We start from the raw sequence: 15994 nt of genomic DNA, 5'->3' as shown, positions 1-15994 counted from the left end.
CTGACTCTTTGTCTCTTGACTTATCTCAACTCCAATAGGGTGTCAAACCGAGGGTGGAGGCTGAGTTGAGATGTAAATGCTCTGTCATGTCTGTGCTCGTGCTAGTTGAACATGTTTGAGGTTTCTTTCTTTGCAAAACACTACTTTAATTTGACAACAACAAAAAAGATAAGAGGAAGGTCATGCTTGAAGGTATCAGTCACCAAGAACACGTGATGAAGATGTCATGACCTCACCTATGCCACCCTTGTACTATGTTAATTGTGAAAGTATCAGTTGCCCTTGTGTCAAGTCACCAAGAACACACGTCACGTCAGGTCAGGACCTCACCTTTGACCCTACCCCCTTCCACTATGTTAATTGCTGGGCCAACAGGGCCAGGAAAAAATTCCTTTGTAAAATCATGTATGGGGCACATGCATCGCCCTGAGGTGTTTGATAAATCACAACATTTGCACAGTGAATGGCAACCACTCCTTGAGTTGGAAGAGATGGCAGACCCTTAGGTGTCACACTTGAGTTTGTGCATAGTACACTCTTAAAAAAAAGAAACGCAAAGTTAAATTTTATTAAGCGGATGTAAAAGTATCTACACAGAATATGCGTGAACACAATCGAATGAAATTAGACACAGTGATCGACAAAAGCATTGTCATTGTCAGCATTAATTCAGTTCAGTCATTGCACATGTGTAGCCACAAGGGGGCGTCATGGTCAGTACCTGGTCACACCACCTCTTGCAGCCGTCACTGCTCGACAACTCCTTGGCACAGATTGCAGAATCTTTCGCCATTCCTCCTGTAAGGCGTTGGCGAGTTGTGCCAATGTGTGGTGACGTTGATGGACGCGTTGATCAAGTTCGTCCCACGAATGTTCAATTGGGTTGAGATCAAGCGATTTGGACGGCCATGGAAGGACATTGATGTTCTCATTAACAAGGAAATTAACTGTTGCACGTGCTGTGTGGGGCCGAGCGTTGTCATGTTGGAACAGCTCCCTCTGGCAGTCCGAAGTTGGGAGGAGGTGAGGACGCAGAATTTGGTGTCTATGTATCGGTTTGCTGTAAGATTGCCCTGGACAACCACTAACTGTGATCTACCCGTGTAGGATATGGCTCCCCACACCATGACACTCCCTCCACCACATCGGTCCACCTGTCGAACGCAGTTCGGCGCAAAACGTTCATGTCGACGTCGGTATACACGTTGTCTTCCATCCCGTCGTTGAAGAAACCAAACGCGTCGCCAGTTCCTGAGATCCCATGCCTGTACTCTGTTGCACCACCGGACACGTCGTTGACGGTGTAGACGTCGCAAGACAGATCCAACTTTTGATCGTCTCGCTCGAATTCCCACTTCCCTCAGACAATTTCTGATGGTTTGGTCGGAAATTCTTCGCATACCAGGCACTTGCCCTGCAGTGTCCGTTGCTGTAGCAAATCGATTCCGAAGGTGATGCAACCGGATGTACCGATCCTGGGCAGGGGTGGTCACTCTTGGTCTTCCACTTCTGGGATGATCTTGAGTCGAATTAGTGCGGGTATATCGATCCTATAGTCGAGATATGGTGCTTTGGTTGACGTTGAAATGTCTTGTAACGGCAGACTGGGACTCCCCTGCTTCCAAACGTCCAATGGCGATATTTCGGTCAGCTGCAGTTAATCTTGGCATTTTTCGATCTCCGTTCACGTCAGGATTTGTAATGAACTGATGAATTTTGTACGGTCTTTTTATAGTCAGTGTCTCTACTCTTGTTTCCAACACTTTGCATGTGCTTTGTGCTGAAAACTTTTTCTGAAAGCAATTTCCTTGCATCCTTTGCATTTTTGCTGATAAACGTTTACAAAAAAACATTTTGAGATGTGTTTGCGTTGAATGCACAACAAACATGACATGATGAACAGGAATCAAACATAAGAATTGTCTTTATGACGATTGCTGGGGAAAACAATCTATTTGGAATTCTCAAAACACCTATGCGTTTCTTTTTTTGAAGAGTGTATGAAAGAAGTTGATAGTGCATTGCCAGAAAAAGGGGTAGACCCTTATTGGCTCGTAGTCATTGATGATTTGCTTTGCGACAATACAAAAGAAGAAGAGTGAAGTGTTGCGATGGTTCACCAAGAAAAATCATCACAAAAACACATCCGTGTTGACTGTTGTATATCACTCAGAACTTGTTTGCCCAATCACCACAACATCGCAGTAACAGCAGCAGAAGTCCACGCGAAAGAAAGTGCCCAAGGGACGCAACTCTGAACTGCGAATCGCGGCGCCTCAGACGACTGGGCCATCCGTGCCCCCGCGATGGCTGTGTGATGGTTTGGGTGGGATACATGGTCGAAAAAGGACATAACTCAACTGGTTGTCATTGATGGCAATCTTAATACCCAGCGTTACGCTGACTTGGTCTTACATTCTTGTAGCGCAACCCCAGGGTTTTGTTAGGATCAAATACAAATGTAGGCATCAAACTAAATATTTATTATTTATTTGTTTGTTGTTTAACGCCACACTCAGCAATATTCCAGCTATATGACGGCGGTCTGTAAATAATCGAGTCTGGACCAGACAATCCATTGATTGATATCATGAGCATCGATCCACGCAATTGGGACACGATGACATGCATCAACCAAGTCAGCGAGCCTGACCATCCGATCCTGTTAGTCGCCTTTTATGGCAAGCATGGTTGCTGAAGACCTATTCTACCCCAGGTCTTCGCGAGTCTCAAACTGAATACCGTAAATGTGAGGCCGCAAAGTGCTCGAATGAACTAGGGGGTGGATGATGTCCAGTATTGGGTCGTCCTAGTGGTGCTATTGGTAACTGCTTGGGAGACTGGGTTTGTAAGTCTATCCATGTTAGAGAAGAGCGATGTATCACTAAAGACACGGGTCAGCGCTTGTTCATCCATTTGTAACCTATCCGCCTCGCGGAACCATGAAAAGAAGTTTATTTTCAAGGAGTTATTGTCCAGAGCACACGGTAACAGAATGTCGTGGAGGCTGCCATCTTAAAATTGTTTCCCACCAAAACTTGAACCTATGAAAATTGGTAATGGTATGCGAAAAGTCAAAACTAAAAGCCGAACAAAATTAATTTGTAGGACCACTATCTTTCATAACAAGAGCGACCATATGGGTGACTCGATGAATGACTTGGTTGTGGCGTGTCATCGTACCCCGACGGCGTGGATAGTTTCACACAATATCAATCCCTGGAAAATACAAAAACATCGTTTGTGGCCAAAGGTGGACATAGGACCATCTGGTTTTCAGACGACGACATGTATATGACGACGGCCTGCAAAAAAAGTGAATCTGGACCAGGCAGATCCAGATTCGCCTTTTTGACAGGCCGCCATCATATACATGTATGATTGAAGATGAAAAATTGCTGAGTGTGGCATTAAACAACACACAGAAACAGTTTTTCTCACACTGCGCTAACACCGGAGGTCTCACTGATATAACTGTCTATTTGTTTGTTTGCCGCACACACCGGTAGTCCACCTATATGATAGTCCCGTAAATAATCGGGTCTGGATCAGGCAAACCAGTGATAAATATTATCAAAAGCGACCCACGTCGAGCCTGGCCACCCAATCCACTGAGTCGTGCATACAAGTATGGGCCCGAAATCTCCACGTGGCTCAAATACTGTTGAAAGTTGTGTAAAACCCAACTCACTCATTCGTGTCTCAATGTCACACACAATACTGACAACAACCATGAGACTTTCAATTAAAATGGCCACGTTATTATTTAGTCATAAAAAAATACGTAAGCCTTCAACGGCCATTTGGTTTTTTTATTTTTTTTCTTAAAAATTCAAGATACTAAGTTGAAATTTCAAGATACATAAGTTGAAAATTCAAGATAATAACTCATTTTCTTGAAATTTCAAGATCATTATTTTGACATCTCAGCGTAGTACCTTGAAATTTCAACATAACATCTTGAAATTTTAAGTTTGTATCTTGAATTTTCAAGAAAAGATGAAAAAACAAATGGCCCTAAAATGCTTCCGTATAAATAGCTTACTGATTTGCAAAAATAATATTGAATATTCCAATTTAAATAATTTTATTTAGGCGTTCACGCATGGATGACATCTTTTTATCTTACACGAGTATATATAAAACTTTAAATTAATATCATAACCTGACGGCCAAAAGAAACCTTACCAACGATATTTCTAGGATCAAATATGACCAACACAATTTGAAGCAGCAATAACAATTGTAGTGTAGAAATTCATCATTCAGAACAGTAAAATGCGAATTTACTAATTCAACAACAAAGTCCTTGACCTCCAACAGGGACATTTCTTGACAAGGGGTCAGTCGTCCAGTATTCGATCAACAACATTGGTTACAACTTTAAGGTGACGACGGCCAAGACCGTTCAATACGGGATATGACCTTCATGAGCGGCAATGCATCTTCGAATGCGGCGTCGAACTGAGTAGACAAGCGTCCTCACATCGACTGCAGGTATCCGATTCCATTCCTCACGGAGGGCAACGATCAACGCTTGTCTCGTGAAGGGAGGATGTTTACGTTTCCGAAGACGACGCCTCAGCTGGTCCCAGAGTTGTTCTATGGGTGACAGATCTGGTGATCGAGCTGGCCACGGCAGGACAGTCACGTTGTTGGCGTTGAGGAAGTCTCTAGTAATACGGGCTTTATGGGGTGTGGCGTTATCTTGTTGGAACACCGTCCGTTGTTGACGCTGGGTGAAAGGAACAACCACTGGCCGTAAGATATTTTCAATGTAGCGTTGTGCTGTCAGATTGCCTTCGATGATGACAAGTTCCGTCTTCTCGTCCCCGCAAATGCCGCCGCAGACCATCACACTTCCGCCCCCGTAAGGTTCCACCTCCTGGACACAACAAGGAGCCGTACGTTCACCACGTCGTCGATAAACTCGCGTCCGCCCATCAGGTTTGAAGAGTTGGAACCTGCTCTCGTCACTAAACAGCACTCGCCGCCATTCCCTTTGTTGCCATCGCTGAGTTTGCCTGCACCACTTCAGTCTCGCACGTCGATGTTGACGGGTCAAGGTCATGCCGTTCAAAGGGCGATAAGCCCGGAGACCATTATGTCGTCGTAGTCGTCTGGTCACTGTTAGTCACAGTAAGAAATCTGTTCCTCAGATGAAGTACCCGTAAAAAGCGGCCATCTTGTGGGGTCGTGACCTTTGGTCTGCCACTCCGTGGTCTGTCTGCGGTTCTGCCAGTCTGTCGGAGACGTGCGACCAGTCTGGTAATGGTCATCTTGGAGCAGTTCAAAATCTCCCAAAATCCGCAAAGCACGTGCAAAAAACGACAGAGAACACGAAGGCTGTATTCGTGAGATGTGTTCTTTACTGTTTTTGAACAGGTTGGCATCTTTGTTTCAAGTGTTGGTAATGTTTCTTTTGGCCCTCAGTTTATTAGGTATGATGTATATATTTACGGTACCCCCGATAACATAAACATGTATTATTAACAAATTAACATACATATCCTCTCTGTATTAACCAAAATAAGTGACTGTGAAAACAGATTACAGTCATGTTAGAAGTTTTCTCAAACTGCGTAATGTTATCTCGGCACAGTCACATTTATACAAATGGTTCAGCCCAGGTTCAAAGTTCAGTGTCGGATGACTCAAGCACAGGATATCATTCCCAAAGTATGTTGCATGCATATCTCGTGAATTGTCTCGCTTAACTTCGACGAGGGATGAACCTCAGCCACAGTCACAGAATCCTTGCCAAAACTTAAGTAGGATTTATAAAGACTATTCGTCACGTATATGTTATTGTGTGCTTTGCTTGAGTAGTGGCAGATCATTGGTTTAATGAGAGCAACTTTACTATTGGCAGATTGAAGCATGTGGGCGGTGCTGTCATTCCGTTCAGCCAATAAAAAGCCTCTATCCCATTTACCGCGGGAATTTTGGTCCCCAGTGTGTTATAAACAATATCGCAACTCGGCGGAATACCAGAAAGTTCAGCCCAATGAGTGACAGGCACTCCAAGAGCATAGTAACCTGGAGACACTGTCCCAATGATGGTGGGTAGAATAGTGAACAAATTGTTTCATTTGCCTGTGAACGATGAGAACAGTGGGCGCCTTTCCAGACGATAGCGACACCGCATATAATTCCCTCCGTATACCAGTTGTAATTTCGTGATGTTGTGTAGCCGTGTGCACAAGGTTACCTCAAAACGTATATGTTGTTTGTTGAGGTCTCTAACATCACAACAATATCAAGGTGGTCTGTAAATAATCAAGTATGGACAAAATAAACCAATAATTGATACCATGAATATCGATCCACGGCATTGAGCCACAATTGACACATTGTGACTTTCAGTCATCATTTTTGACAAGTGATGCAATATGTTTTATTTCTGTTCAGAGGCAGACTGTATTATTTGGTTATAAAGTTTATATTCTTAGTATTATAGTGACATTGATCCTGGTGGTCTGATCAATAGTATAGTCCCAGCAGACTAGGAGTCAGTAACATGAAGCTATACGGTAATGCATGATCCAATGACAAGGTTCACCTTGGTCACACCTGTACTAATTATACCCAACAGCCAGTGTGTTCTCTTCTGCTGAATGTAAATAAGATATCCATTTTGGTTAGCCGTAGTTCAGTGACAAGATCAGAGCAGATCACAGAACAGAAGTTGATCAACAGTGAACTGCTTGTTTGTAGTGCTGGCTGAAACAAGGATTGGGTAGTCAGGCTCTGTGGATGGTTTCATGTCATGTTACAGTGGCTATGGCTCTGGTTTGCCTGACTCGGTTACCTACAGTTCCGACCTGAGAAGATCCGGGTTAGAATTAGTCTTCAGCAACCCATGCATGCCGTAAGAGGCGACTAATGAGATTGGGTGTTTAGGCATGCTAGCTGGCTTGGTTGATGCATGTCATCATATCCCAACTGCGTAGATCGATGCTCATGATAGCAATCACCGGATTGTCGGGTCCAAATTTGATTTACAGACTGAAGTCATATAGCTGGAATAATGCTGATGGCGGTGTTAGACAACAAACAAAATGTACAGTTCCCCATGATACTAGTATCATTACTTAAAGATTTCATATTGGCTGCCACATTAAGCTGACATGCGGTGATATAACTGGAATGCTTTAACTTTAACTAAAGTTTAACTCACTCACTCACCCATATATTGGATGTTGGGAAGGAAGTTGCCCAGCAGGAAAGCTTGTATGTAATTGTGAAGCTCAGACCTGATTTGTTTATAGTCTATCATTCCAGGGACCTGTTCCTCAAAGCGATGGTAGCACTACAACTGTCGTGAGCCTATGTTAAAGTATTAGAGTAACAATCATTTTGTTGAATGGGTCCCAGTAATATTGCTGACTGTGCTCTAAAACTTAGTGGGGGCACAGGTGGCCCAGTCGTCTAAGGCGCCACAATTCGCTGTGCAGAGTTGCGTCCCTTGGACACGCCCGAAACCTATGATTGTGGGTTCGAATCCTGGTTCGCCCCAATTATGTTTCTAGGTTTGTCAGCACCATACCCGTGCTCGTGGGTTTCACCGAAGTGGTAAACGTCTGAGACCTGCATCACTTCGGGCTTTCCTCCCACATTAAGCTGACACGCCGTGATATACTTGGAATACTGTTAAAAGCGGCGTTAAACCAAACTCACTCACTCACTAAAACTTAGTAAGCTTCTAATAATACTTGTGAGTATTTCAGGAAGTCAGATGTTTATGGACATGGGAATATTAATCTGAGAATCTGTCAACTCTGAGAGTGTTGGCTGGGCTGGGGATGTTATTTCCTGATGACTCTCTAGTTCTGGCCATTATGCTCTACTGTGGAAATGCAGGTCCTAGTTAGTTTTAGTTAGATCTAGGTAGAAGTTGATGCACAAGTCAATATATTTGATATCAAAAGACATAAGGGTGAGATTATATTCATCATCCAGCATCATTCTTCAACTGTTTCAGTTTGTAAACAGTAATAAACAGTCTCTTAAGTGTACTAAAAACTACTGCTAACCAGTTTCACTAGCTGAGAGATTAGTGATTTCTTTTGATTTGATGTCATGGTAACCGATGGCGCAACAATGGTCTGCAAAGCATTGTGATGCAATTTCATTGAAGTGACATCTAGTAGAGATCACTTGATCTCACCCAAGGGATATCTCTTATGGAGACCAGGTTAAGAGAGAAATACATTTGTTTATGTACAGTGAATCCTTTAAACATATACTTCAGTACTGGCATCCAGAGAATCTTGTAATTTTGCTATTTGAATATTCAGAGCCCTCAATGAAATTTGAGGACTTCAAGGTTGAAAGTCAAATGGTGTAGCAGCCTCGTGTGGTACTAAGTCTGTGAATCTGGAGGATGTTGTTTAAGTCTAGGTAGATACACTAATTAAAGTATAGATGGGGTTCTGTACGGAAGCTTAGGGCCACGGTGAATATTTTTTTGTCTAAGTATCTCTTACGTAGGAGATACTAAGTCCTACGTAGGAGATAGTGATTCTAGGCCATACTAAGCCCTACGTAAGAGATAGTAAGTCCTATGTAGGAGATAGTTATTCTAGGCCATGCTAAGTCCTACGTAGGAGAAAGTAAGTTCTATGTAGAAGAAACTAAGTCCTACGTAGAAGATACTAAGTCCTACGTAGGAGATACTTAGACAAAAAAAAATTCTGGCACTGTCAAAGTAAAACTTTCTGTTTAGGATAAAAACTAGTGGACACTCCACTTCTCATACACCCCAAATATGTTCAAACTATCGGCATAAATATCAGTCAAGCAAAATGTTACATGTGCATATTCATCCACATTTGGTAATATTCTGATACTTGAGACAATTGGATCAGCCATGCAGTGTTTCAGTTATATTGCTCCACTGTCGAACAGTAAAGTGATTAATGTAGAATTATATTTCCTCAGGAAATGGTCTGTGACCTTACAACACAATGGGTGCAGGCACTTTCCTGACTGACACCAGACACCTGGCAGATAGACTGTAGACTGTATACAAGTCATTTTCCTGGTCCTATTCATACTATTGCAACACTTTTGCAACTCTATTGCAATTTTGCTACAAATATTGCAACAGCATTGCAATTAACGTGTGTGGTTTGACGTTGATTAATGAATAATTTGCATACTCGTTCATGCAAGGGGCCGACGTATGGTTCTCAGTAGGAAGTGACAACTTGGAGACGATGGTTTGCGGTATATACAGTTTTACTTTATACATGTCGATATATACATACAAAAGACACTATGTGCCAGGTCAGCACAGTGGTTGTGGACTAGGTGCCCCGGAGCACCAAGCTTAACCCTAGCTAGGCTAAGGGTAAGACCTTTCTTTCTTTTTCTTTCCTGTTTTAATCTCTCTGGACCAAGGCTTATATAGCCAAGGTCACCTGACATTTAGTAAGTAATAAATATAAATGTAAGCAGTAATTCATCAGTGACATACTTGCACATCTCCTTCAGAATGGCAGATGGTCGATGTACACATCGATGAACAAATAGGATTAGCATCTAATAAATAACAGCAATTAAGTGTTTCAAGGCATATAGATGTCATGGCTCCAGGGTAATGAGCCATTGCAATTAAATGTTCTTCAGACAATGGGTGTCGTAAATCAGTCACTATGACACAATACTCCTTATACTATTGCAGTACTATTGAAATAGTTAAACTGCCCAAACTACCAATCCCCATATAGCTTTTTTATAGCCTAATTTTGCATATACAGGCACACACACACACACACACACACACACACACACACACACACACACACACACACACACACACACACACACACACACACACACACACATAGATACACTTGTGAATCAATTTGAATGCTTTATTTTGTCATTCACTTTTCTTTGTTAAAAGAGCAGCTATTCGCCACGAACAGTTTGTCGTTTCTACTGGACTCCTGGAGGTTGCTGGTATGGAGAAAGATGTCGATATTCCCACGTTGAGAACACACAACAGGACACGGAGTCCAGGCCGTACTGTAGTTACTTCATGTGAGTAGACAGGGAGTTATCTAGGCATTTCAGAAACTGATATTTGGCCCTTATTTGAAGCAAATTTTGGTAAAAAAATCCCATATTGAAATTTAATATATCCAAATTTAAGTTTTGACTTATGTCACAAAATAAAAAAATAAAAAGGGTTTAAAACTTGATTTACATTGTTACATTGAATACATGAAAAGGTTTCTCGCCAGGATAAAGCCAATGCATAAAATCTGTATTCGTTGGGGTCATATGGATAATGATACAAATAAGAAAGGTCAGGTAGGTACTACTTTCGGTGTTGACAAACATGGCGTCGTCTTAATCAATTTGAATTTAACATTGTGAATCTGGAGAAACTACTGGGATATTTGTTGTCATTATCAAAACTAATAGTATAAGATCCTGCTACTTCTGCTACATCTCTCTCCCCGACCTGTATTGTCGAATATGGCACTGAATCTTGACAAGGTCTTTGGATCCTTCCAATGTCTGTGCAATTGTTTGCAGTGCTCTCGGGTCGTGTACAAAGATGTTGGCACTCAAGGCTTGTCCAAGTCTATTAGTGCGCCTGACCTTGATGGTGACTTGGCGACCTTGTGCCCCAAGTGTACGTTGACTTCTTCAACAATGGACGATTGGGATTTGGCTCACTTAGACACTACCATTCACTGGACTTTACCTTTGCTTTTGACTCTCCTCTCAGCGACTGAGGACCTTCTATCGTTGTTTGTTCACGCAACTTCTTTTGAAGAGGCTTGTGCTGGTGAAGCATTAGTGTTCACCCAGGACAAGATTACAGTTATCATGGACCTTCTCGCTCGTCACGGGGAATCGGTCACTGCCTCATGACATCATAGTGTGTTCCAGCGCTGTACATGGGGCGATCCATTTAAGACTCATTTAAACAAGCTTCCTTGTCCAGTAACTCGCTCAGTACGGAAACCTATGATTGTGGGTTTGAATCCTGGTTTACCCCAATTATGTTTCTAGGTTTGTCAGCACCATACCCGTGCTCGTTGGTTTCACTGAACTGGTAAACATCTGAGACCTGCTTCACTTCGGGCTTTCCTTTACATAAAGCTGACACACCGTGATATAACTGGAATAATGTTAAAAGCAGCATTAAACCCCAGTCATTCACTCCTTGGAACTCCTCCAACCACACACTGCAACAGTGCCTGATATCCTGTTCCCACACATGCCATATGTACATTGGTTGCAAAAGATCCTGTAGAATATACCAATACCAAGCCTGTAAAACACAACGACTCCAGTTTATCGGTGCCCTTTTCAGCACCCGCCTGGGCAAGATGTTCTTTCCTCCGGATCGATGGTCAAAGATTAACATCTCTTGCCACTAGTACTCAAACAACTGCTCCTCCTACAACAATGGCAACAGATCCTCAGCCTTTTGACTTCACTCTGAGGGGCCTCAGCATATATACAGAAAATATTTTGATAGCAATGCTTACAATAACTTTTGTTAAAGGGCTGTCTTTGTTTTTTACCTGTTGACTACATCCAGGTGAACTACAATGTCGTAGCATTATTGTTTAGAATCCTGGGTCTATCTCTGTTTCTGATGTGGTATTTGAGCACAATCCCATGTTGTTACTCCCATGTTGATACAAACTTAGAACTTGGTGTATTTTCTTCTCTAGGTCTGGTAACTGCAGATTTGGCACATCTTGCTTCAACAGACATGGCCCTTTGGACTATCAAATGAAAACTCAGGTGAGTTATTTGCCAATAGTTTCCTGTAGCTGGTTGTCTCCCAACGGTTCAAGTTTGGTCATAGCTGCAAATATATTTACATGACATATATCTCCAACTGCAGAACTAAGTGTGGTGAATGTTTGTTGTCATAACGTTGACATTTGGTGTCCAGTTTGTTGCCATGTTACTTTCAGGATCTCTCTGATCTGGATACTTCCTCGTCTATTCCGGCCACATCGGAGTCGGACCAATCAATGCTGTCCAATGCAACTCCATCTACTGATGTCACTGAAGCATCATCTGATTTCAGCCAATTAGATGCAGATTTGAGTCGCAGCAGCGAGGAATGTGTAAAACCGAGGCGCAAACCCAAAGAAATATCTTGTGGTGAGAATAATGCCCTGATATCCCCAAAGACTAATGTAGTGAGGGTATTGTCCCTGATATATCCAAAGACTAACAGGGTGAGAGTATCGTCCCTGATATACCCAAAGACTAACAGGGTGAGAGTATTGTCCCTGATATACCCAAAGACTAAAAGGGTGAGAGTATTGTCCCTGATATACCCAAAGACTAACAGGGTGAGAGTATTGTCCCTGATATACCCAAAGACTAAAAGGGTGAGAGTATTGTCCCTGATATACCCAAAGACTAACAGGGTGAGAGTATTGTCCCTGATATACCCAAAGATTAACAGGGTGAGAGTATTGTCCCTGATATACCCAAAGACTAATATGGTGAGAGCATTGTCCCTGATATACCCAAAGACTAAAAGGGTGAGAGTATTGTCCCTGATATACCCAAAGACTGACAGGGTGAGAGTATCGTCCCTGATATACCCAAAGACTAACATGGTGAGAGCATTGTGCCTGATGTACCCAAAGACTAACAGGGTGAGAGTATCGTCCCTGATATACCCAAAGACTAAAAGGGTGAGAGTATTGTGCCTGATATACCCAAAGACTAAAAGGGTGAGAGTATTGTCCCTGATATACCTAAAGACTGACAGGGTGAGAGTATTGTCCCTGATATACCCAAAGACTAACAGGGTGAGAGCATTGTGCCTGATATACCCAAAGACTAACAGGGTGAGAGTATTGTCCCTGATATACCCAAAGACTAACAGGGTGAGAGTATCGTCCCTGATATACCCAAAGACTAACAGTGTGAGAGTATTGTCCCTGATATACCCAAAGACTAACAGGGTGAGAGTATTGTCCCTGATATGCCCAAAGACTAACAGGGTGAGAGTATTGTCCCTGATATACCCAAAGACTAAAAGGGTGAGAGTATTGTCCCTGATATACCCAAAGACTAACAGGGTGAGAGTATCGTCCCTGATATACCCAAAGACTAACATGGTGAGAGTATTGTCCCTGATATACCCAAAGACTAACAGGGTGAGAGCATTGTCCCTGATATACCCAAAGACTAACATGGTGAGAGCATTGTGCCTGATATACCCAAAGACTAACAGGGTGAGAGCATTGTCCCTGATATACCCAAAGACTAACATGGTGAGAGCATTGTGCCTGATATACCCAAAGACTAACAGGGTGAGAGCATTGTGCCTGATATACCCAAAGACTAACAGGGTGAGAGCATTGTGCCTGATTTACCCAAAGACTAACGTGGTGAGAGTATTGTCCTCACAGGGTTAATGTGGCATTAGTTTTGCTGCCCTCATGGTTCATTGTCACCTCCCCTTACTCCTTGTTTGTTTGTTCAGGGCAGTGCAGTCTCTACTATGAGGGCTCTGATGCCTACGACAACCTGAAGCAGCACTACATGGAGAACTTGAGTCGTATGGATGGCAGACACACATCATTCCTCGCCAAGGGCATTTTTCGTAGATTTGCCGTCTGCACAGAATGTGATCGCCATTTCAAAAATGCTCATGCCTTTCTCCAGCATATTGTTGCCAAAGCCAAGATCACAGGTTCTGCACAGAAGGAACATTCCAATGACTTGGATTGTGTGGCCCAGATGTTCGTGGGTAAGATATGTCTTTTGTCCAAGTTTGTCATGTTGTGGACATTCCCAAGGGAGAATAGGTTGGGGCAATGATGAGAATGAGGTGGTGACAATGTGTGACTGATGTAGTCTTGTGGTTAAAGTGTTTGCTTGTCACAACGTAGACCCAGGTTCAAATCCTCACATGGGCAAAATGTGTGAAGCCCATTTCTTGGGTCCCCTGCCATGATATTGCTGGAATAATGCGAAGAGCGTCGTAAAACCATTCTCACTCACTCACTATAATGCTCAGTGAGAAGTTCTGACAATGATTTCACCAATGTCCATGGCCCAGGGGGAACTAATGGCTTGTATTTATCCAGATCGCGACGCTGGCAATGACACAGAGAAGGACTTCACCCAGTTTATGTGTGACTACCTGACTGCGGAGGGAGCAGACTCCACGGAGGGGGAGGTGGATCTGGAAGATGAAGATATGAAGTACCTGGGGTGAGTTACCTCCCTTCAATCTGCACATCCTTTTAATTTAGTCCTGAAAGAGGACGTATCAAGAAAATATCAATTATCTTCAATAATTTGTAAGTTTTCTGAAAATGATGTCCAGTAATCGATCATTAACAAAAAAAAGTCTTCCAACGAGCAGTGTCGACAACATTGGACTCGCCCCAAATATCACCTTCCATCCTTGACAAAGGGATAATGAACTCATCTCCATGTTTTTCTGTGAAATGCCATTTATATCAGTAAACTACTGTGAATAGTATGTATGAGTGCATCGCTACTGGGATTCTGTGTTGGAACCTATGTCGTAGAAGACTAAGTGGATTGTGTGGTTCAGTCTGACTTGGTTGATTACATGTCATTATACCTTTCTCAGTGTGGGACATTGTTCAGATCAATCACTGGTTTGTCCAGTCCAATCCAGTCCAATCTCATTAAAATCAGATTTTAGTTCTCGCTACAAGTCGACATTAGCCAATCAGAAGGGCAGCTTTCTCGTGCTTTACGGCACTGATTTCAAATTGGCAACTACGCTTCGAAACATATTTGACAAATTCTCGATTAAAGATTTGAAACCTGAACAAAAGAACATTCTGGAATGGCTAATAGATGGTCTAGATTGTATGGATTCAGTCGTTAAGCCCGTAACTATCGTTCGGAATACCCCGTGTTAATGTTTTCGAGGTTGCATTATCACATTCCGACTGTCACTTTCATGATCTGGTAAGTGATGCACTGATTGGATGAAAGGTCGTTCTGACGTGACCCCTAATGGGTCCTCATATCTTTGTTTTGCGGTAGCGAGAACTAAGATATGCTTTTAATGAGATTGAGTCTAGGCTTGATTATTACTTGTCCCACATAGCCACTGACTGGCCCTGTCTTCAGCCAAGTCAACATACTCAGCTGCATATTCATATCCTGTGAAGAATAGGTCCTCAGCTTTATAAGACACGACTATCGGGTGGTCAAGCTCACTGACTTGGTTGATGCATGTCATCATATCCCAATTACATGGGTTGATGCTCATGACAATCACTGGATTGTCTGGCCCAGACTCGATTATTTACAGACCGACATCATATAGCTGGAATCTTGTTAAGTGAGGCGTTAAACAACAAACAAACAAAGCATATTCATATCAGAGTCTGTTTCATTTCAGTCGAGAGTTGTCTCTCATGAATCCGTTCCATATTGAGGAGTGCGATGATTCGGATGACAATTATGGTGTGCTAGGATTCGATGAAGATGAAGTGTATGAGATGCTGTGCCAGGGCATCAAGCCATGGGACCCTGAAGCTGGAGCTGCCTTGGCCGTGTTGAATGGATATGACGACTTCTATTGACTGGCTGTTTGACAATAGCATCACCATGTGTGTTAGGGGAGGAAACTAATCTTGTTTTGAAACTGTGATACTAGTTTTGTCGGTGCTAGTGGATTATGTTTGATAATTGAAATTGTTTATGTTGATCTATACAACCTTTTTTCAAGCCTTGCGTCTTTTCAATTGGTCAATTATATTACTGGCAACACTGAGATGTCAAGTTTGTAGACTGACCCAACTTGATTAGGACGGGTTAATTTTTCCTTCTCAGCTTCCTGAAAATTGTGAATTGTTCTGCTTTGTTTGTCTCACAGCAAAATAGGAAAGTCGTGCGACAGCTTTGGGGTTTGAAAATTGAAATGTTTATCAACACTTGTTCTGATAATGAAATTAGTAATAAACACCAATTGTTGTGGTAATTAAGAATACACAAC

The 15994-nt window shown here is 42.5% G+C and overlaps 1 protein-coding gene across 1 annotated transcript; it reads left to right on the top strand.

Moving 5' to 3' along the window:
* The first annotated feature begins 5911 nt into the window (after positions 1-5911).
* LOC124135841 lies at positions 5912-15993 on the top strand. Its single transcript, XM_046501455.2, has 7 exons — positions 5912-6062; positions 9914-10050; positions 11706-11778; positions 11955-12147; positions 13490-13756; positions 14097-14223; positions 15398-15993. Exons 1-7 carry the CDS (start codon positions 6057-6059, stop codon positions 15579-15581), a joined length of 987 nt encoding a protein of 328 aa, XP_046357411.2. The 5' UTR covers positions 5912-6056; the 3' UTR covers positions 15582-15993.
* Position 15994: the final 1 nt, after the last annotated feature.

Source organism: Haliotis rufescens, unplaced genomic scaffold, assembly GCF_023055435.1.
Source record: "Haliotis rufescens isolate VD_foot unplaced genomic scaffold, xgHalRufe1.0.p SCAF_4, whole genome shotgun sequence".
NCBI classification, from domain to species: domain Eukaryota; kingdom Metazoa; phylum Mollusca; class Gastropoda; order Lepetellida; family Haliotidae; genus Haliotis; species Haliotis rufescens.
Note: the sequence above shows the minus strand (reverse complement) of the source record. Positions and strands in the feature narration are given on the sequence as shown.

What these genes read in the sequence shown, in the direction of transcription:
- LOC124135841 (XM_046501455.2), top strand. An exon ending in ACCCAAAGAAATATCTTGTG is followed by an intron (nt 12,148 to 13,489) that starts GTGAGAATAATG and finishes TTGTTTGTTCAG; the next exon opens with GGCAGTGCAGTCTCTACTAT. An exon ending in GAAGATATGAAGTACCTGGG is followed by an intron (nt 14,224 to 15,397) that starts GTGAGTTACCTC and finishes GTTTCATTTCAG; the next exon opens with TCGAGAGTTGTCTCTCATGA.